This window comes from Chanodichthys erythropterus, chromosome 6, assembly GCF_024489055.1.
Source record: "Chanodichthys erythropterus isolate Z2021 chromosome 6, ASM2448905v1, whole genome shotgun sequence".
In the NCBI taxonomy this organism is placed as follows: domain Eukaryota; kingdom Metazoa; phylum Chordata; class Actinopteri; order Cypriniformes; family Xenocyprididae; genus Chanodichthys; species Chanodichthys erythropterus.
Genome location: NC_090226.1, coordinates 23983691 through 24005489, shown reverse-complemented (window position 1 = coordinate 24005489; position 21799 = coordinate 23983691). Strand labels below are relative to the sequence as shown.

At 43.0% G+C, this 21799-nt stretch overlaps 1 protein-coding gene across 2 annotated transcripts; it reads left to right on the top strand.

The window, feature by feature from the left end:
* Window positions 1-5850: 5850 nt before the first annotated feature.
* LOC137021164 (adenosine receptor A1) lies at window positions 5851-20877 on the top strand. Of its 2 annotated transcripts, XM_067387401.1 has the most exons (3): window positions 5851-5872; window positions 7726-8035; window positions 20217-20877. In XM_067387401.1, exons 1-3 carry the CDS (start codon window positions 5851-5853, stop codon window positions 20875-20877), a joined length of 993 nt encoding a protein of 330 aa, XP_067243502.1. The 2 variants fall into 2 exon arrangements, with proteins under 2 accessions (XP_067243502.1, XP_067243503.1); XM_067387402.1 differs by lacking the exon at window positions 5851-5872 and having other exon boundaries at window positions 7707-8035.
* Window positions 20878-21799: the final 922 nt, after the last annotated feature.

The following is a 21799-nucleotide window of genomic DNA, read 5'->3' as shown; positions in this document are numbered from 1 at the left end:
TTCTCCCAGTGGCTTGATCTCCCAGGAGCATTAGCAGGCCATGGTTTGCTGGGTAGCAACTGCTCCAACCTCACAAGCAACGACTTTTGGTCTTCCAGGAACATCAAGAGCCTGTCGAAACGGTTTCCAGGATGGACGTCATTCACAGGGTTTCTCACACACATGAGCCATTCTCTCTTCATAACTTCAGGGAGTTTACTCTCCAAAGACCGAATCACCAGCTGATTCCGTACAGCGTCTTCACACCCCAGGTCTGTGAGCTCCAATACTGCCCTCTCCACTGCTAGAATCAACTCTAATGTCTCTCGTGGCTGATGGTTTTTTACAGCAGGTCGCGATTGAAGCTCCAACACGATCTCTTCGGCCGTTTGTGCTTTGTCACCATAACGGTTCTCCAATTCCCTAAAGATATCGTTTGCATCTCTGCAGCGCAACAGCCTAAGTTCACTTTTCACAGACTCACTTATACTGTCTAGTAAGTGAAGTTTCTTGCATTCCCTTGACCCTGTAGGCTCCGCTTGCGCCTGGATACTCTCCCATTCAGCCTTCCAATGCCAATAATCCCTCCTGTCCCCGGAGAATTTAGGTAAGCTTATGGGTGTGAGCCTTATTTTTGGTCGGGCCCACTGATAGCTGTTATCCCCACCGGCGTACGAACCAGGGCTACTATATGGCATGCTACTACTTTGTCCCATGCTGATATCGACAGGCGGAGCAGCACGATTGCTTAATAGTTGTGGCGTGCTGGCAAGAGTTGGAGGTAAGGCAAAACTGACACCAAGTCCACTATCAGACCTTCTTGACTGTAGAATGGGCTGTAATGTTTGTTGGGGGGTATTGTGTGTGGTAGCTGCAACATACCTGCTCTGAGGTTGACTAGTGACTGAAGAACTTTGAGCAGCAGAGGTAGAGATGCTTGCTCTGTCTGTGGACATGAATGAAGGACAGCTTGTAACATATACAGTTCCCTGCCCCTCAAAGGGCGGATTGACAACAGCAAGCTGACTGTTAACAGGTGGAGTAGTAATAGCAAGGGTTACTGGTTGGGTAAAGGTGATGCTATTTGCAGCTGTAAGGCTGTCGGTATCTGTTATGACATGCCCACCGACCTCGTCATCGCCTCTCTCATCTTCATCCTCTGACTCCTCATCGCCTTTTAGTTCTGTACTGTTCCTATTCATAACCTCATTCTCTTGTCTGTATGTCCACTCATCCATCAGTTGCTCTTTATCCTCTCTCAATGATAAAAAGAGCATCCATTTGTCTCTTCCATATGGCCGATAATCTCTCCAATTGAATACAGCCTCCCTGAGTTCATGGAGTTTCCTATCCAATTTACCACTTTCGACCCTCTGCTGCGTCCATGGCACTTTACTTGTGCCGAGTGCCTCAGCTCGATCAAAAGCAGACTTGAACTGTGTTACAAGAGTGTCTATGTCTGGCTCTGCATACTTAGACCACAGCATTTCCATGATCTTGCTCTCAGTTTCAAGGAATTTTTGCTCACTGGCATCCCTCCTCACCAGAGCGTCCCGTGACTCACTGTCATCACCTGTAGGGTCTAACTGGCTCAAAGTGTCAACATACTCATTACTGACATCAAGGAGTTTGTCATAATCATCCTTTAATCTCGCTAACTCTTCTGACAACTCAACTTCACGTAAACGGCCAGCACTAACTTCAAGGCGGTTTATTCTTGTTGTAAAGACTCGTTGAACATTTGAGCGTTTCCGCTTTAAACTCTCTAAATCTGGTTTTTCATCTGCCATTTCTGTCTCTTTTTCCTCTTTTCAGTGATCAGAATCACTAAAATCACTTTTTTTTTTTTTTTGGCAAAAATAATTGTTCAGAAGAATCGACTCAAAAGACTTGTTTAGAAAGATTCGGTTCAAAGGATTCGATTCAGCCGTTACGTCCGGTAGCTGCGTTATTAGCCCCGCAGCTATTAATATTCACACAGTCTTACTCACTGTTGTAGAAGTTATTCAACACTTTAATGGCCCCGTTAGCTATCAGCTTTGGCTCCTCCGTTGAAGTGGTGTTGTTAACGGCCGCTTCTTTCTCAGAATACGGGTCTCCAATCCCGACGTCGGTCATCAACGATGGCTTCTCCTCTGCTCGGTGTCCGTGAATTCTCTAGCACGGCTCTGACGGCGGTTTACGACTGTCCAGTTTTTTAATAAGCTATCTGGTATAGCTCACTAAACTCCCCACTGGAAGGGTTTCAGGACAAGCACGGCGGATACAACTCGAGCCTTTATTGTGTACAAATGCACAATAATCATCCACAAGCTAGTTATGTGTGACGCTTTAGCTTGTCACTTAACTAATCAGTTAGTTCGACTGCTAGGTCGTAAACCTACAATGAAACACAAAAAACAAACATCAGAATTAACTAATGAAATGATACAATCATAAAATATTAATTCTTAATCTGAATTACTAGCAATGCCAGTTTACAGACACTCACCGGCAAGCGTACCAGTCCTGATCCAACAACAGAATGAAAATGAACATAGGCGGCGCCTGCGCACTGACTAACTACGCATATACATATACATAATCTGGTGACTAGGAAAGATAATAAAACATACCTGTAACCTAGTAAGATTAACATATATGAAATACAACATAAATGTGCTCAAATTTAGAATGAGATGGTAAATATACATACTTCTTTCTTCAAATACCCCAAACATAATAATATCTATCAATAATGATATGCATATGTAAAATAATAGCGACACCTGCTGGAAAGTTCTACAGAAAGCGTTCGACTCTGTGAGGTGGTCATTTTTATATAAAGTACTTTCAAAATTTGGCTTCCATATGACTATAATTGATACATTTGCAGCTTTATACAATAAACCAACGGCTAGAATCAATATCAATGGAGATCTAACCAATTCATTTATTCTGGAGAGAGGAACGAGACAAGGGTGTTGTGCGTCGCCGCTCCTCTTTGCCCTGTTTATAGAACCTATGAGTCAACTGATTAGGCAAAGGTCGGATATAAAGGGGGTAACAATGAAATCTGGGGAGCAAAAACTGGCCCTATTTGCTGACGATTTATTGATAAGTATAACACAACCTACTCAGACACTCCCAAAATTGATGAAATTACTAGAAGAATTTGGTTCCATTTCGGGTTATAAAATTAATATTAACAAAACTCAAATATTAAAATTTAACTATGATCCACCAGCCTCAATTAAGACCATGTACAACTGGAAATGGGATGCTGAATATATTAAATATTTGGGTGTTGTATTACCTAGGGATTTCTCAAGATTGTACGAAATCAGTTATGGCCCATTAAATTCAAAGATAAAATCTGATATTCACAGATGGAATGTTATTCCCTTTTTGAGTTTAAGTTCCTGCATAGAATCAATCAGAATGAATATTCTTCCACGGATGCTATACCTTTTTCAATGTCTGCCAACCAAAATACCATCTAAGCAGTTCTTAGAATGGGACAGATTACTAGCAAGGTATTTGTGGCAAGGGAAAAGAGCCAGAATTAAATTTAAGACACTGCAATTAAAAAAAGAGAAGGGTGGAATGGGCCTTCCTTGCCTACAAGAATATTATCATGCAGCCCAACTGAGACCCTTAGTCTGCCTGTGCTCACCAACATACACTGCAACATGGAAAGAAATAGAAAGTACAATGTTAAACGGAATCCCAATAACAGCTTTACTAAGTGACAACAAATTACTAGAAGAAGAGGCCATCCCAGATGATTCTATAACAGGCAGCTTTCTGAAGTCCTGGCAGACAATAGTTAAAATTTGCAGATTAGGAGAAGCATCTAAAATTATGAGATGGTGTACCTATGATTCAGACTTTGCGCCAAACAGAATCGATGGCAGGTTTAAGATATGGATCTTAAAAGGTTTAACTACTTATCATTCATTTATTCACAAAGGGGCATTCCAGAGTTTTGAAACCCTACAGAAAGATTATGGACTGGTAAAAGATGATTTTTTTAGATACCTGCAAGTAAGACAATACTTTAACAAAAACATTAAAGGAGTGTTAGGAACTAGTGAGTCAGGGTTCCTGGAAGTATTTTTATCACTAACTAAACCCAGACCAAGCAACAAAATTATCTCCAAACTATATAATGCTATACAATTATCTAAACAAGAAAATACAGAATACATAAAGAAGAAATGGGAAAAGGAAATAAATGTGAAGATCACACAGGAGAGCTGGGGGAAAATATGCCAGTTACAATGGTTATCAACCGGGTCAAACACATGGCGGGAATTCTGCTGGAAGAACATTACGAGATTTTTTATTACACCCACTCAGAAACGATACCAAGGCAGCGGAGATGCCTGTTGGAGACTTTGTGGATCTAACGGAGCCAATCACTTCCATATTTTTTGGGACTGCCAGATAATAAGATCTTACTGGGAAGAGATCCATAAACACATAAACAATGTATTTAATGTAAACATTCCATTTAAATGTGAAACTGTGTATTTGGGTAATCTAGGGTTGGAAACATGGAACATTAACGATAAAAAACTGCTTACGATACTGTTGGCAGCCAGTAAGAAATCTGTTACGAGGAAATGGTTAAAAGTAGATCCACCCACCATTGATGAATGGATTGAAATTGTCTATGAAATTTATGTTATGGAAAAGATATCCTTTTCCCTCAAAGTTGAAAAAGAAAAATTCTATAAGATTTGGACTAAATGGACTGAGTATGTAAAACCAATTAGATCTGATTTCATTTGACTGTATTTGTGCTCTGTGTAGACCTGCCCTCTTTTTATGTGATGTTTTAATTATTTGAAGTGGTGCGCATCCCGGTTTTGTTCTGCTTTGTTAAGGTTCCCAACTGAAATAAGTAGTGGTCCATAAAAGAAAATATCAGAAAGGTAATATGGACAATTTCATCTAAAATATCTGTATTCATCTCCATCTATGTACTTAAATAACTAAAGTTGTAACTAATGTATGTGATGGGAATTTGCCTTTCCTAATAAAAAGATAATTTCAAAAAAAAAAAAAAGAAAGAGATGGAAAGTCTGACATATGTGAGGAGAAATACAGAGTGGAGTTTTGAGCTCACCAGGCTGTGGATGAAAAGAGATTTGAGCTTTGTTTCTTTCTTTCTTTCTTTCTTTCTTTCTTTCTTTCTTTCTTTCTTTCTTTCTTTCTTTCTTTCTTTCTTTCTTTCGAACCCAAGCCCTTGACAACTGAAATTAAATTGACAATTGAAATATTTGGAAGCATTTCTATAGTAAAAGTATGAAACAATGAAAGATACAAATTTGCTATTTTATTTTTGTATACTTGTTTTATTTGTGTATGTCTGACCATTATATGATCACCGCCTAAATGTGAGCTTTAACACACAGCAGAGCCTCACATCTTTTACTGTTGATGAACAAGCGACATTTGAGCCACTGTACGTTAAAGCTGCAGTCTGTAAGTTTTGCCTCTTTGTCGCCATCTCTGTTTGAAACCTACAATTGCAGTTATTTGCAGAATTATTATCGTGTTGCATCATGCAACGGCATGGCTCCTCAGTGCGGATGAATCTAATGTTTGGTGTCAGTCACCACGGTGCGGATACTGTACTTCGGAAACACAGATTCTACGTCTTGGAAGTATGACCAAAATAAGAATTTTCACCAGAAAATGTCATCTGAACAAATAAGTAACATGTCTGCCACTTTTGTTCTGACCAACTGAGAAAAAAAGCATTAGGCCTGGCCTACAATAAATCGTGCTGCCAATGGTGATTAAATCTAATGGTTGCTTAGCTTGGATCATGCCAAACCATGCAAATTATTACTACTGTTATACTTTGTTCTTAAATGGTTAATGTTAACAACATCAGCATTGCATGACTATGTGTATTTAGTGTGTGTTAGCATTACCTGTAGATTTAAATTTCTGTAGCCACTCTGCAGTCCAGAATCATTTGCTTTTGACTACAGGTTAATATCCAGTTGTCACTGTAATTCAGAAAGGTCCAAATGACAATCATCAATCCACCATCAAAATGATAAGTTTAATTATTTCAGCTGCTGTGAGAAAAGGCTATAAATTATCTGCTAAGCAGCATCCTCACATGATATAGCTACTAGCTAGGACTCCTTCCTTTCAGTTTACAGATGTGATGCAAAAACGAATGGCTGCATGCTCGAATTTCCCTCAGAAACCCACCAGTACCGCTCTTATTATAAAACATTATTACAAGCTTACCGTTGTGAATCGAGCTAAGGTAAGGAGTGTTCTCCAACTGGCTTCTTGCAAAGCAACACCCAAACAAGACCAGTCACATATAGATTATTTTTAGTTAATTTTAATGTTAATTCATCAGCAGTGAATCACAGGAATGCACAAAACAAGTCAAGTCAAATTTAATTTATATAGCACAAATTTAACACAACTATAGTTGGTCCAAAGTGCTTTACAGTAAATCAGAAGGTAAAATAGAAAAGGAGGGGGGAAAAATGGAGATAAAAGTCAAGTATCAAAATTGATCAAACAAATTGTATATACATAAAATAGAACACCAACATATAAAAATAATGCATATATATATATATATATATATATATATATATATATATATATATATATATATATATATATATATATATATATATATTACATACACACATATCACATACATATATACATAAACACACACACCTTTTGATTTGCAACGAGAACGAGGGACAGATAAAAGTAACTGATCACAAACAACTCCATTAAGACTTTTTAATTGATGAAATGTCATGTTTACATCACATTTCTTTAGAAAGAGTGAGCATTTCTATTAATTTTCCACAACATTATGCGTTCTGAGGAGGTCTGAGCGATCTCCCCAGTCTTCATCCAGTCCATATCCTTTCAGGTAGTGTAATGATGATTCAGTGGCATTGCCATTGATTCCTTTTATTTATTTATTTATTTATTTAGAAATCTCATCATTGTTTCAACATAAATTGTGGGTGCAATATTGAACCAACATCACTTTGTAACGTTAATAACTTTGTTTCAGTAATTGCTTGCCGTTTGCTATCGGGGTTTACATTTAGCATCTAGCATCCTAAATACATCTAAGAAGCAACCTAATTAAAATAATAAATGTGAATAACAATTTCTCCTGCGTCCCGATTGGTGAAACTTGTATCGGTCGCCCTAGCGTGCACGAGAAGCCTTTTCTGTGGAGCCGATGTGCGAGTTACACTGTTTCGAGGTTAAGGTGACCGTCAGACCTCAGAGGACTTTTTGACATCGACTGATGTAGGCTACTTAATTAATTTTAAACCATATGGAAGCTGTCTTGTTTTACTTTCGTGCACAGGTGGTGACTCATGCGCAGATCGTTTCTGATGAACTGTGACTGAATATAGTCTAATGCGAGGCGAAATGTGCTCGTGGAGGGTCTGAAGTGACTCATAGCCTACTGGTTCACTGTGGAACCGGACTACACACCCGGAGACGATGATGATCGTGATGCCGCGTACGCATTTCGGATAAGAAAAACAACTTCTGTTTTCATCCTACGTTATATAACATTGGCATCGACATGTAGCCATAACAACGTCATTTTAGACTCGTTTGATTTACCGGGAGTTTTTTTTTTTTTTTTTAATTATTATTATTATTAAAATCTGGGGGATCTTTTATCCTATTGAACAGAAGCACTTGTATTCCCAGCAAGGATGCCTGGTGTCCTGGGACTGTACATTGGGATGGAGGTGTTAATTGCCCTTTCCTCTGTCATCGGGAATGTGATGGTGGTCTGGGCTGTGAGAATCAACCGATCTCTACGAGACACGACTATTTACTTCATCGTCAGCCTGGCTCTTGCGGACATTGCGGTCGGAGCACTTGTCATTCCTCTGGCTATAACCATAAGCATCGGACTGAAGACTCATTTTTACAGCTGCCTGCTCGTTGCATGTACTGTACTGGTACTAACGCAAAGTTCAATTCTCGCCCTCCTGGCTATTGCTATTGACCGCTATCTGAGGGTCAAGATACCAATGAGGTAGGCTATTACGATTTTGGTTGCTTATTAATTTCACGGGGAATTATTTCACATTACCATTTCAGTTTTAATTTGTTAGGGTTTCTGTGGTTCTTAAAAAGTCTTCACCCTTATATAACGTAAGGCCTTAAAAAGGTCTTAAATCAGTGCAGAAACCTTAAATTCATTAAGGCATGGCATTAAATTTTGCATATATTGCAAAAAACGTCGGTAGGCCTATCTTCCTCAGTATTTTTGTATTTTTTACAATACAAACATCTAAACGTCTTAAATGAGTTATAAAAATTTCCCTTTATTTTATTTTTTTCTGAGCCCATTGGCAGATATTTATTCGTTTTAATCATAAACTCACTTAATTTTAATTACTTTCACAGAAATCAAGACTTAATATTGTCACTTTGTATCTCCCATAAATGCATCTTGATTTTAGACATTTGAACTGGAAAACAAACTGGAAGACAAAAATACTATGGGAAGACCATAACTTTTTTTGCAGTGTGATCAGAGGGTAAGTAAAATAAATTTTACTTAAGAGAAAAAATATGTATTTTCACAGTCGACAGGAGCAGAGGTATTCAAGCTACTTCTTTGTAAAAGTAATCATTTTGCGAATTGGATCAGCCGAATCATTTGAAAGATCCAAAGTCGAAACTGCTTGCTAGTCTTACTTTTTTAGACCTGACATTTTCAGTTACAATTTATTGCCATCACATGGAAAATACATTCTTCAAAATGTCTCTTTTGTATTCCACGGAAGAAAGTAATTCATGTGAGTTGAAACAACAAAAGGTTGAGTTTCATTTTTGGGTGAACTATCCCTTTATGGTAACAGAAAAACAGAAAACAAATAAGCATATTACTCTGATTAACATACACACATAATTGTTCTGAACATCACATGAAAATCCTAATTTAGAGAACAACAAGAGACAATGTTACAATGGGAAATATTGAGTTGTAGCATCTTTGCACTGATGCAGACCATAAAATGATATTTGATCTGGGTGGGTTTACATTGCTCTGCAAAGCTTCTGATTTTATTGCTCTGTTATGAAATCACTTTCAAAGTCACCTTCAAACCATGAATCTCACAGTCTTTAATTCCCTGTCCTGACCATGGCCTCCTTCCATTTAATTTGAAGTCGGAGTTACAGAGTTTAAACATTGAGTCAAAACAATTAAGTAGAAAGACCATTATGCAGCATTTCTTCTGATGTCCCAGAAGAACAGCTAAAATGACATCCTCTTCCTTTATTTTAATGATTAAATAGGATTATAGCATTCTAGTCTGAGTTTTTGTGAGGTAATTACAATAGACAAGTGCATAGTCAAACAAGCAACTAGTGCCAGTTTGCCAGCTAAGTGGATGGCATGCTTCACTAGCCTCATTTGTGTTGTCTGAAAAGACCTTTTGCTCTTCACAGAGAAGGGATTGTTACTAAATCAAAACGTAATCCTTCCCAACAGAGTTTGTGTAGTGGATCATTGCTCTTTAATTTTGATTTCCATGCTATTAATCACAGGGATTTCAGATATTTTCCCCAGATAAACAGCACTTGATTTTCCAAACGTGATTTTGAAGTTACTTCTCTTGTTGGGTTTGTACTTGCTCATAAATAGGCCTAATCTTAGTTATTTTTATCATTCAGCATTCTTTACATAAGCTTCCTCTTTCCTTTCAGCATAGGCGCAGATTTATGTTTTTGCCGGTGGGTGCCCCATTGGTCTTGTGGTAGAATTTTTGTTAATAGAGTCAGAAGTTTAACCGTGCTCTAATTACACTGCGTTCCAAATTATTATGCAAGAGACAAATTAGTAAGATTTATGTACAATAAACATTTAGATTTTAGTTTTTCTTAGAAAATGTTTGTTCGTTTATTTATCCATGTCTTTTTAGATAACTGGTATCAATCTCAGACAAAATAATTTGCCAGATTTATGGAAACCCTACTTAGAGGTTGTTCCACATTATTAAGCAAGTCACAGTTCTCATGCAATATGGGAGGAAGAAAGATCTTTTTGAAGATGAAAAGCATGAAATGGTGCAATGTTGTACAAAAGGCATGAAAACAACTACTATTGTGTGAAACTGAATGGAGATTATCAATTTATCATAAGATTTGTGAGTGATTTAGAGCACAGCAGAACGATAAAGGCTTATTGAGGAAAGTTCCTGTCAAAAAAATTAATTGTATTAAAAGGGCAGCTATAAAAAAAGCCATTGTTGAGCAGCAAACATGTATTTGAAGCTGCTGGTGCCTCTGGAGTCTCAAGAAGCTCTCCATGCAGACTGGCAGTTGTGTGTAAAGATGCATTTCAGCCACTCCAAACCAAACCTCACAAAGAGAAACATTTACAGTGGGTTTCGAAATACATGAAGACTCATTTTTAAATTGTTTTATTCACTGACTAATGCTGTACTACAATAGATGGCCTAAACGGATGGATTTCTGGATGGTTGGTGAATGGCCACCACGTTCCAACAAGACTGCGACGTCAACAAGGAGCTGGCGGGTGATGATTTGGGCTGAAATACTGGGAAGTGAGATGGAGAGTATTAAAATGACTTTTGCAAGATATGTGGAGTTCATAACTGGCCATTTTCAGCACTACCCCATGCTGCAAAAAAACACCACAGCAATAAAACTGTTTGAAAATGTATTTCTACACCCACTGTAAATGTTTCACTTTGTTAGGTTTGGTTAGTGGTGTATAAAAATGCATCTTTACGCACAACTGCCAGCCTGCATGGTGAGGTTCTCAAGACTCCAGAGACACCAGCAGCATCAAATACCTGTTTGCTGCTCAACACTGGCTTTTTTTTATAGCTGCCCTTTTAATACAATAATTTTTTTTTGATAGGAACTTTCATTAATAAGCCTTTATCTGACCAAGTTCTGCTGTGCTCTAAATCACTCATTAATCTTATGATAATGCCTTTTGCACAACAATGCACCATTTCATGCTTTTCATCTACAGAAAGATCTTTATTCCTCCCCATTGTCACGGGTGCAAACACAGAGACGAGAGACAGATCCAATTGCAGGTAGTTTAATAGGGAAATCCAAAATCGTAGTCCACAACAAGAATGGGTCAAAAGCCAGGGATCAGTCCAACAAAAACAAAAACAAAACACGGGAACAGGAAACAACACAGACCGGGGAATGTGAACTGAAAACTCCATGACTAGAACAGAAACCAACAGGGTATAAATAGACAGACACTGATAACATAATACAAGACAGCTGTGTGTAATGAACATGGATAATGAGTCGGGTGAGTGTGTATGGGAATTGTAGTCCATGTAACGGGTGGAAATGAGAGTCCGGGATGGAGTGCCCTCAAGTGGCTGATAGGGCACTCTCACTGGTGATCGTGACATTACCCCCCCTCAAAGGAGCGGCTACCAGACGCTCCACCAGTCAAAAAAAACCAAAAACACAAAAACTCAGGAAGGAGGTGGACAGGAGGAGGATCAGGGGGAGGGATGGCGGGCCAGATCCAGGGTCCCCAACTGATAGCCAGGGTGGTGCTGGAGGAACTGACCAGGCTGGTTCCAGCGGGTCTAGAGTCCTGGCTGGATGCCAGGGTGGTGCTGGAGGAACTGACCAGGCTGGTGCCAGCGTCTCTGGAATCCTGGCTGAGTGCCAGGGCGGTGCTGGCGGAACTGACCAGGCGGGTTCCAACGGTTCCAACGGCCGGGGCAGTGGCAGCAGGGCAGGGAGCCTGGACGACAGTGGCAGGACAGAAGATCTGGGCGGTGGCGGCAGGGCAGAAGGCTTGGATGGCGGCAGGGCAGTAGGCTTGGACGGCGGCAACAGGGCTGGCCAAGGGTGCTTTGTGGCCGTATCAGGGAGAACGAGCAGCTCGATGACGGCCTCCGTGGCCGTATCAGGGAGAGCGGAGGACTCAGGGACGGCAGCGAGCTCGGACTGGGACTGCTCTGGGACGGCCGCGTGCTCAGGCTGGGGCTGCTCTTGGACGGCAGCGTGCTCAGGCTGGGGCTGCTCTGGGACGGCAGCGTGCTCAGGCTGGGGCTGCTCTGGGACGGCAGCGTGCTCAGGCTGGGGCTGCTCTGGGACGGCAGCGTGCTCAGGCTGGGGCTGCTCTGGGACGGCAGCGTGCTCATGCTGGGGCTGCTCTGGGACGGCAGCGTGCTCGGGCTGCCCTGGGACAGCAGCGGGCTCGGGCAGCGGCGGCAGGGCAAGTCGCTTCGTTGGCGCCGGCAGGGCAAGGCGCTTCGTTGGCGCCGGCAGGGCAAGGCGCTTCGTTGGCGCCGGCAGGGCAAGGCGCTTCGTTGGCGCCGGCAGGGCAAGGCGCATCGTTGGCGCCGGCAGGGCAAGGCGCATCGTTGGCGCCGGCAGGGCAAGGCGCTTCGTTGGCGCCGGCAGGGCAAGGTGCTTGGAGAACCCACGAACAGCCACTAGAGTGGTCTCCAGGCCTTGTAGGACGGAGGAAGCCCCTTTCCTCCTTCTCCTCCGCTTATGAGGGTGAGGCAGTGGCTCACCCAAAATGGACTCACTGGCTGGAGCGGACTTATTGACCGGAGCGGGCTCTGGAGCAGGCTCACTGGTTAGAGCGGGCTCACTGGCTGGAGCGGGCTCTGGAGCGGACTCACTGGCTGGAGCGGGCTCTGGAGCGGACTCACTGGCTGGAGCGGGCTCTGGAGCGGACTCACTGGCTGGAGCGGGCTCTGGAGCGGACTCACTGGCTGGAGCGGGCTCTGGAGCGGACTCACTGGCTGGAGCGGGCTCTGGAGCGGACTCACTGGCTGGAGCGGGCTCTGGAGCGGACTCACTGGCTGGAGCGGGCTCTGGAGCGGACTCACTGGCTGGAGCGGGCTCTGGAGCGGACTCACTGGCTGGAGCGGGCTCTGGAGCGGACTCACTGGCTGGAGCGGGCTCTGGAGCGGACTCACTGGCTGGAGCAGGCTCACTGACTGGAACGGGCTCTGGAGTGGACTCACTGACTGAAGCAGGCTCTGGAGCGGACTCACTGACTGAAGCAGGCTCTGGGCGTTGAATGCTTCCTCCTTCTCCTCCTCCTCCTCCTCCCTTTACCGGGGTGAAGCTGAGGCTCAGTGCCCACCTCCCCTGTGCCTTCTGAAACGGATTCCTGGGCTGGAGCATGCACACTGTCTGGTCGACTCGGTGAGGTCCATTCTCTCCGATGGCGGAGATATGCGGCAAATCTCCAGAAGTCTAAAATCCATAGCCCTTCCATCTCACATTGAGGCAGAGGATCGTCAAGGCAGCAATTAAAGAAATCCTTTAAAGCCGCATCATTATACCCCAGCCCCACCGCCATCGTCCAAAAGACCTTGGAGAAGCATCCTACCTCCCATCCCTCTTGGCGTAGAGCCTTCAGCGCCCGCAGTTGATCCAAACGCTCCCTGGTAGTGGCTGGAGGAAGGATACGGAACCCCACACTGCTGGATCCTTGCATAATGGAGTTTTCTGTCACGGGTGCAAACACGGAGACGAGAGACAGATCCAATTGCAGGTAGTTTAATAGGGAAATCCAAAATCGTAGTCCACAACAAGCATGGGTCAAAAGCCAGGGATCAGTCCAACAAAAACAAAAACAAAACACGGGAACAGGAAACAACACAGACCGGGGAATGTGAACTGAAAACTCCATGACTAGAACAGAAACCAACAGGGTATAAATAGACAGACACTGATAACATAATACAAGACAGCTGTGTGTAATGAACATGGATAATGAGTCGGGTGAGTGTGTATGGGAATTGTAGTCCATGTAACGGGTGGAAATGAGAGTCTGGGATGGAGTGCCCTCAAGTGGCTGATAGGGCACTCTCACTGGTGATCGTGACACCCATATTGCATGAGAACTGTGACTTGCTTAATAATTTGGAACAACCTCTAAGTAGGGTTTCCATAGATCTGGCAAATTATTTTGTCTGAGATTGATACCAGTTACCTAAAAAGACATGGATAAATAAACAAACAAACATTTTCTTAGAAAAACTAAAATCTGAATGCTTATTGTACTGAAATCTTACTGATATGTCAATTGCATAATAATTTAGAACTTTAAATCCTGGAAAGAAGACCATTTTAGGGACAGGGCAAGGACAGTTGAGTTCTGATTCTGAATCTGAGCGAGCATGAGAGTGAAGGAAATCCGACTGCAAGTTGAGAGATTTGTGCTCGCTCAACATTGGATGCGCTCTCGATGCGCTCTCCACTTTTGCCATTAAAATAACGTAATAGAAACGGCCTTAAATAAACTATTAAAGGTGCCCTAGAATTAAAAATTGAATTTATATTGGCATAGTTAAATAACAAGAGTTCAGTACATGGAAAAGACATACAGTGAGTTTCAAACTCCATTATTTCCTCCTTCTTATATAAATATCATTTGTTTAAAAGACCTCCGGAAAACAGACGAAACAGTTACGTAACAGTCGGGGTGTACGCCCCCAATGTTTGCATATGCCAGCCCATGATTGAGGCATTACACAAGGGCAGAATGTCTGGATGTGCACTGCTGAATAATCAGACTAGGTAAGCAAGCAAGGAAAACAGCGAAAAATGGCAGATGGAGCAATAATAACTGACATGATCCATGATAACATGATATTTTTAGTGATATTTGTAAACTGTCTTTCTAAATGTTTCGTTAGCATGTTGCTAATGTACTGTTAAATGTGGTTAAAGTTACCATTGTTTCTTACTGTATTCACGGAGACAAGAGCCGTCGTTATTTTCATTATTAAACACGCAGTCTGTATAATGCATAAACACAACTTCATTCTTTATAAATCTCTCCAACAGTGTGTAATGTTAACTTGAGCCACAAAGCACAGCCTCAAACTCATTCAATATCAAATGTAAACACCCAAATAAATACAATACTCACACAATCCGACGCATGCATTCAGTATGCATGACGAACACTTTGTAAAGATCCATTTTGAGGGTTATATTAGCTGTGTAAACTTTGTTTATGCTGTGATAGAGTCGAGAGCTCGGGAGGGGGCGGAGAGCGCGCGATTTAAAGGGGACACAACCTGAAATCGGCTTGTTTTTAATGATGCCCCAAAATAGGCAGTTAAAAAAATTAATTAAAAAAAATCTATGGGGTATTTTGAGCTGAAATTTCACAGACACATTCAGGGGACACCTTAGACTTATATTACATCTTTTAAAAAAAAGTTCTAGGGCACCTTTAAAATAAGGATAATTTCTGATAGCTGCAATCGATTTTTTTACTTGTTAAAATCCATTGAGAACATATCGTAATTTTCCGTGGGTGCTCGACCATTTCCGTTGGTGCTCCAGCCCCTGAGCACGGGATCGGCGCCTATGCCTCTCACCTTTTTATAAACTGCAATAGCCAGGTTCCAGAAGTAAAAATCCCAATAATTTTCTCCATAGTGGAATTGATTTTGAAAGATATCATATAAACCTTTAAAGACAGACCTACTGGTTGTTGGTATATGGTTTTGTTGAAGCCGTCACCCTGCATTATTTTGTATATATATTTTTTAAGTAATCATGTTAAACAGAAGAAAAAAAAATACCTGCCCAATACTACAAATGATATATATAATGTATATATAGTTCTCCATTGTCTTGTTTTTTTTTAATTCAATTATGTCATTTGCAATGCTTCATTAAATTGTAGTTCCCTTTCAGTCGGTCACATTCGACGTACATCAGTACTGACCGACGAATTGGGATATCGCTAGAGAGCCCTATCAGCTTCGAGTGAACTAAAACAGGCCAATGGAATTGGCGTGCGATATTTGCATAATGTGCACCGCCTCCGACAGGTGTATATAAATAGGAAGCAGATGCAATCGCACTCTGTCTTTAGCTTCGGAGCCAACCGTTTGGTGTTCTTCAGCTTTCAGACTTCATTTCTGTGAAACGAAACAAGCCTTTGAAAAGATTCCAGCATCTTGTGTTGGTGTGACGGCACAGCAGTGAGGTCGCGAGCTTCCTGAGGAGCCTGAGCGGTTATCACAGCAGTTTGCCCCATATTAACCTCAGTTGTCTGTTGCGAATTGGGCCGGTTCATCCGTTGTGTTCGGGGAGTGGTGTTTGTGGATAGCTCATGTTCTCATTGTGGGAACATGACTATCGCAGTGTTGAGATCTAGACTCTCGTTCCTTGGTTCTCAGGGAACGGGGGTCCCCTCCCCTATGTCCCGTGCGGCCGTTTTCTCTGGCTCCGGCTGGGATAGCGGTTCGTCACCGTGTAGGCAGGGTGATCTGGGGAATATGGTCAGGGCTTCCCCGCCGAGCTTGTAGTCCAGCAGTGCCACCTCTGGCTGACCCTGGCTGACATGAGGGAGACCGATATATATTGGTTCCTGGGCTCCCCCGTGTCTCAGGTCGGCCTTTTCGGCGACGCGGTAGAGAGCTTCGCCCAACAGTTCTCCCGCCGCCCCAGAAGCAGGCTGAGGCTATCAAGAATGTCTTGCCCCGGTGGTCCGCTGCTGCCTCCACCCCACTGGCGGCACAGCCTCAGCCCGTTAGTCGGCGAGAGCGCTCGTCCGCGTCGTCCTCCGCCCCTACTAACGCCCGTTTCACACATAATCCGTCTGCAGTGCATATGCGTTGCATATTTTTTTACGCACCCATGTTAACGGATTAGAGAGTTCACACTGCACGCGGTTGCGGTCCGTCTATGCGTTCCAGGAGCGGTGCGTCTGCAGCGGTGCGTCTGCAGCAGTGCAGCGATTGTTTACGTACCGAGTCTATTTTTGTGTGTGGGCAAAATGAACACGGATTGACCTGAAATTGTAAAAAAAGAAATTGAAAAAAAAATATGCACATTTAAACTACTTTGTACATTTAGTACATTACATAAAGATTTTTTTTATTTTTTATTTTTTTATGATTTAACGCCATGCCAGCAACAAGCTATATTCATGCCAAAAGGAAACATTTCAATTTCACAGTTCAGTTGTATCATTTCAAAACAATTATTTTATTTTAAAAAAATGAACAGTGTTTACTTGCATATTGCGATCAGATATTTTTTTCCCCATCGTTGGAGGGAAACTCGCATCCCAGCAGGCAATGACTAACAGGTGGACCTAAACCAACCTATTCAAAAACAAGGTGACATGGATGACACTCGTCTCATTGTTGAGGTGGAAAAACATAAAATTCTGTATGACCCGCAGAATGTATTGTACAAAGGGGGGTCGTCACTTTGCAGCTAAATGTCATTAGCATGTAGGTGTATACATTTAAGTTTACGCATTAAATAGCTCGTTGTACATACATTTGTATGTCTAATTAGTATGCTACATGTCATTTATATAGGGCAGACCGTGAAGTAGTTATAAAACGCCTTAATGTATCAATGTACATCTAAATAAGTATGTTGAAAGTGTACATAATGTATAAATATAAATCTAGAGTACACGTTACAATTTTGATGAATTTTCGCCGAATCTCGAACGTTCTCGTAGCGCACTGTAAACGTGTGCTGTGTGAAAGCACAATGGCCGCTTCCTGCTTCAGCAACACATATGCACTGCATACGGACCGCACACGGACTGCACACACACTGCAGACTGATTATGTGTGAATCAGGCGTAAGTCGGCAAACGTGGTGCCCAGCCCGCTCAAGCCAAGCCAGGTGGCAAGTGGTCAAGGAAGTCACGATCCTGAGACGGGCGACCTGGAGGGGAAGGATTCTGCTCTTCAGGAGAGGATTCCAGCATCTCTCCCACCCCTGGAGGAGGGCCGGGGGGATTTTGTGTTTTTGTCTGTCCCGCCACTGGCTCTCCGGACTTCCATTTCCACACAAAAAGAGCAGTTTCCCAATCCTCCAGGTCACAAGAGGGCGCGGCTGTCAGTGTGCCAGGCCCCGCCTCGCCACTCTCAGCCCCCTCTTACTTCGCCAGCAGGTCCCAGTGTGTTGGTCAAGGCCGCACCCTGTATGCCGTCTCCCAATAACACTGCTACCTCGCAGAGTCGGACCCAACTTCGGGCCGCTATGCCGTCCGAGTCGGGTCCCAGCACTCTGCTTCGTTGCCCCACCCCCGGTACGTCTGTGGTGCCTTTTGTCCTGCTGGCTTGGTGTCTGGAAGCCTGGATAGTGCTCCCCAGCCTGTCCCGCTGGCTCATTCGTACTATCAGACTCGGCTATGTGATTCAGTTTGCCCGGCCTCCCCCGGTCTTCAGGGGTGTCCACTACACTCAGGTGTCAATGGACAACACACCTGTTCTCCGGCCGGAGATTGCTGTCCTCCTCGTGAAGGATGCAATCGAGCCGGTCCCTCCAGCCGATATAAAGTCAGGGTTCTACAGCCCCTACTTCATTGTACCCAAAAAGGGTGGTGGGCTACGGCCAATCTTGGATCTGCGTGTCCTGAACCGGTCCCTTCACAGGCTGCCGTTCAAGATGCTTACACAGAAGCACATTTTCGAATGCATCCGTCCCCAGGATTGGTTCGCAGCGATCGACCTGAAGGACATGTGCTTTCATGTCTCGATTCTGCCTCGCCACAGACCCTTTCTACGGTTTGCGTTTGAGGGTCGAGCATATCAGTACAAAGACCTGCCCTTCGGGCTGGCCCTGTCGCCCCCCGCATCTTCACGCAGGTTGTGGAGGCGCCATTGTTCCGCTCAAGGAAAAGGGAGTTTGCATCCTCAGCTACCTCGACGACTGGCTCATCCTGGCCAGCTCGCGAGAGCAGTTGTGTGAACACAGGGACATGGTGTTAGCTCACCTCAGCTGGTTGGGTCTTTGGGTCAACTGGGACAAGAGCAAACTCACCTTGCTTGGAACCTGTTCGTTGAATGGTGCTCCTCTCACCGAGAGGACCCCTGATCATGCTCGGTGAGATCTGTGCATATGTGTATTTGTCCACAACTCCCTACGGTTAGCCCGTGTCTTTCCCTTAACAGAGTCAGCTCTGCTGTCACCTGTCAGATGAGTCTCCCCCTACCCAGGTGGAGCCATCCCAGGGACTCCATATGCGAACTGCCCACAGCCAGTCCATATGTGTATTTTCAACGTAAACTCCTCCCCCGCAGGGTAGGTAGTGGTCTTCCCCAGTGTAGTCTAGTTTACTTAGTGTGTATTTTGGAACAGCAGTAGACTCTCTCTGCGTAAGCTCACCCCCTTCCCCATCCCATTGGTGCGCCGGGTGGCTAGAGCTTGTGCTGGGCACTGGAAGGGGTTTCGTAACTGTGGCGCTTTATTTGGGATCCCAATTCGTCGGTCACTACTGACGTACGTCGAACGTGACCGACTGAAAGGGAATGTCTCGGTTACATATGTAACCCTTGTTCCCTGAAGGAGTGAACAGAGATGTACGTCCCGTCGCCACAGTTTCTGTACCCTCACTGCAGTGCGGACACCAGTTGGCTCCTCAGCGAAAAACAGAGTGCAATTGCATCTGCTTCCTATTTATATACACCTGTCGAAGGCATTGTGCATTATGCAAATTTCGCGCGCCAATTCCATTGGCCTGTTTTAGTTCACTCGAAGCTGATAGGGCTCTCTAGCGATATGCCAATTCGTCGGTCACTACTGACATACATCTCCATTCACTCCTTCAGGGAAAGAGGGTTACATACGTAACTGAGACGTTCTTTCCTCATTAAAACATCATTAAAGTACACAGTAGTTGCTTTTGCACTGTCAGGCCAGTGTTAGCCAGGGCTAACAATGTGCCGGACAGGGCTAATAGCCTTGAACCTCCAGCTGCAAGGCCAAAATCTAGCTGCGTTTCCACTGTTGGGCCAGTAGATACAATGTCTTACCTGCCTGTCAACCTAAGTATTTCTATTATCGCACACCATGCTCGCACAGATTTCAGTTGTCATCAGTGTGTTCCATGAGGCTATGCAGAATTGTAGACACACAGTCACCAGGCGCTATAAACAGCAGCCACCTATTACAGTTCCTCCTGAACCAAAACAAGGAGCTTCTGCTGCGTTCACACCATGTCATAACCTATGATGTTCCAGGAGCTGTTTATGTCCTTAGACTCAGATTTGTCTTGTAACTTTGTTTTTTTGTCGTATTTTCATATACTTTTTTGCTTGTGAATGTTGTCATTCACCTTGTAGCTTGTTTATTTGGTTCATGGCTTAGAACTCTCAGGACTTTTTAAAAATCTTTATTGGAAAAATACTTCTGGAAACAAAGCCATTTGTTTGTTTGTTTGTTTGTTTTTTCCACAGCTATAAAAGAGTGGTGACTCCAAAGCGTGCAGGCACTGCAGTAGTAGTGTGCTGGATAGTGGCCATCGTAGTCGGCCTGACACCCATGTTGGGATGGAACAATCTGAAGAAGCTACGGCAGACCAACGGCACTATGGGTGTTGACCTTCTCGTAACCTGTGAGTTTGAGAATGTCATCAGTATGGAGTACATGGTCTATTTCAACTTCTTTGGCTGGGTGCTGCCACCGCTCATCCTCATGTTGCTCATCTACACCGAGATCTTCTACATGATCCACAAGCAGCTCAACAAGAAGGTCACTGCCAACCAGACCGACCCCACTCGATATTATGGGAAAGAACTCAAGCTGGCAAAATCTCTTGCACTGGTGCTCTTCTTGTTCGCTCTTAGCTGGTTGCCATTGCATATCCTGAATTGCATCACTCTCTTCTGTCCTAGTTGTGACAATTCCATGTGCCTTCTGTATGTGGCTATCTTGCTTAGTCATGGCAACTCCGCCGTCAATCCCATTGTTTACGCGTTCCGTATTAAGAAATTCCGGAATGCTTTCGTTAAGATCTGGAAACAGTATGTGTGCTGCACGGAGGATCCACGTGTGGACGATCGCCCCAGCTTTCGTATAGATAGCAAAAACAGAAGACTGCGGCACAATGATATCTGACGCTATGCTAAACAGGTCTCCTCTATTAGAATCACTTTTTAAAATGTGACGTTATAGTTGAGTCTTAAAGGGTAATGCAGTATGAGATATATGATGTGAATTGTGAGAATACATATGCCACAATAATGGACAATCAGACATTACTGGAAATGTTTCCTTGAAAACCAAGTCAATGGTGCATAGAATCACTTGCATCATTTGTGAGTAATCATTAAATAAATGAAAATGGCCTGTTTTAGAAATATAGTCACACATTACAACTGGCATTCAAATCTATGGGAAGATCTTTATTTGATTATGATTTCCTTCTGTGTTAGGGTTCATTTTAATGTCTATCACATAAAGGGCTTCATATAATAAGTGCGAAATTGCAGACTGTCAACGTATACGATTAAATTAAACTACACACTTATAACAGCATCAGAGGACTTTGAGAAAGGATGAGAATGTAATCTGAGGCCATTTTATATACAAATATAAAATAATCTTAATGCAAACGGAAAACAAGATTATTCAGAGTGTCTATTACTAAGTGCAAATTTACACTACCTCTGCCTACTAATGTCACACAATGTTAAAAAACGACGTGTGTGATTCAATGGCTTCAGTGGTGTAGGCAGTAGCGCATAAGGCATGTGGAACTGGCCTGTGATGCGATTAACCCCGGTACGTGTCTGCCTTTTGCCGAGCTCACTCTTCTTCCTTTTCCCATCACATCAGAAAGGCATTTATTTTCAATAAAAGTGAAGTGAAAGTAAAGTGCCTAACTAGTGTTTAATAATGATAAAAGTATTTATAATTCTAATAAATATAATCATTTGCATTCTGTTATTATTGCATCCTGTTAATGTACAACAATACTGAGGTCCAAATATTATGTATCTGCCAGTAATAAAGTATAAATAGCATCTAATTACTATTT

What these genes read in the sequence shown, in the direction of transcription:
- LOC137021164 (XM_067387401.1), top strand. Translation starts at nt 5,851, where the DNA reads ATGTTAACAACATCAGCATTGC. An exon ending in GTTAACAACATCAGCATTGC is followed by an intron (nt 5,873 to 7,725) that starts ATGACTATGTGT and finishes GTGTCCTGGGAC; the next exon opens with TGTACATTGGGATGGAGGTG. An exon ending in AGGGTCAAGATACCAATGAG is followed by an intron (nt 8,036 to 20,216) that starts GTAGGCTATTAC and finishes TTTTTTCCACAG; the next exon opens with CTATAAAAGAGTGGTGACTC.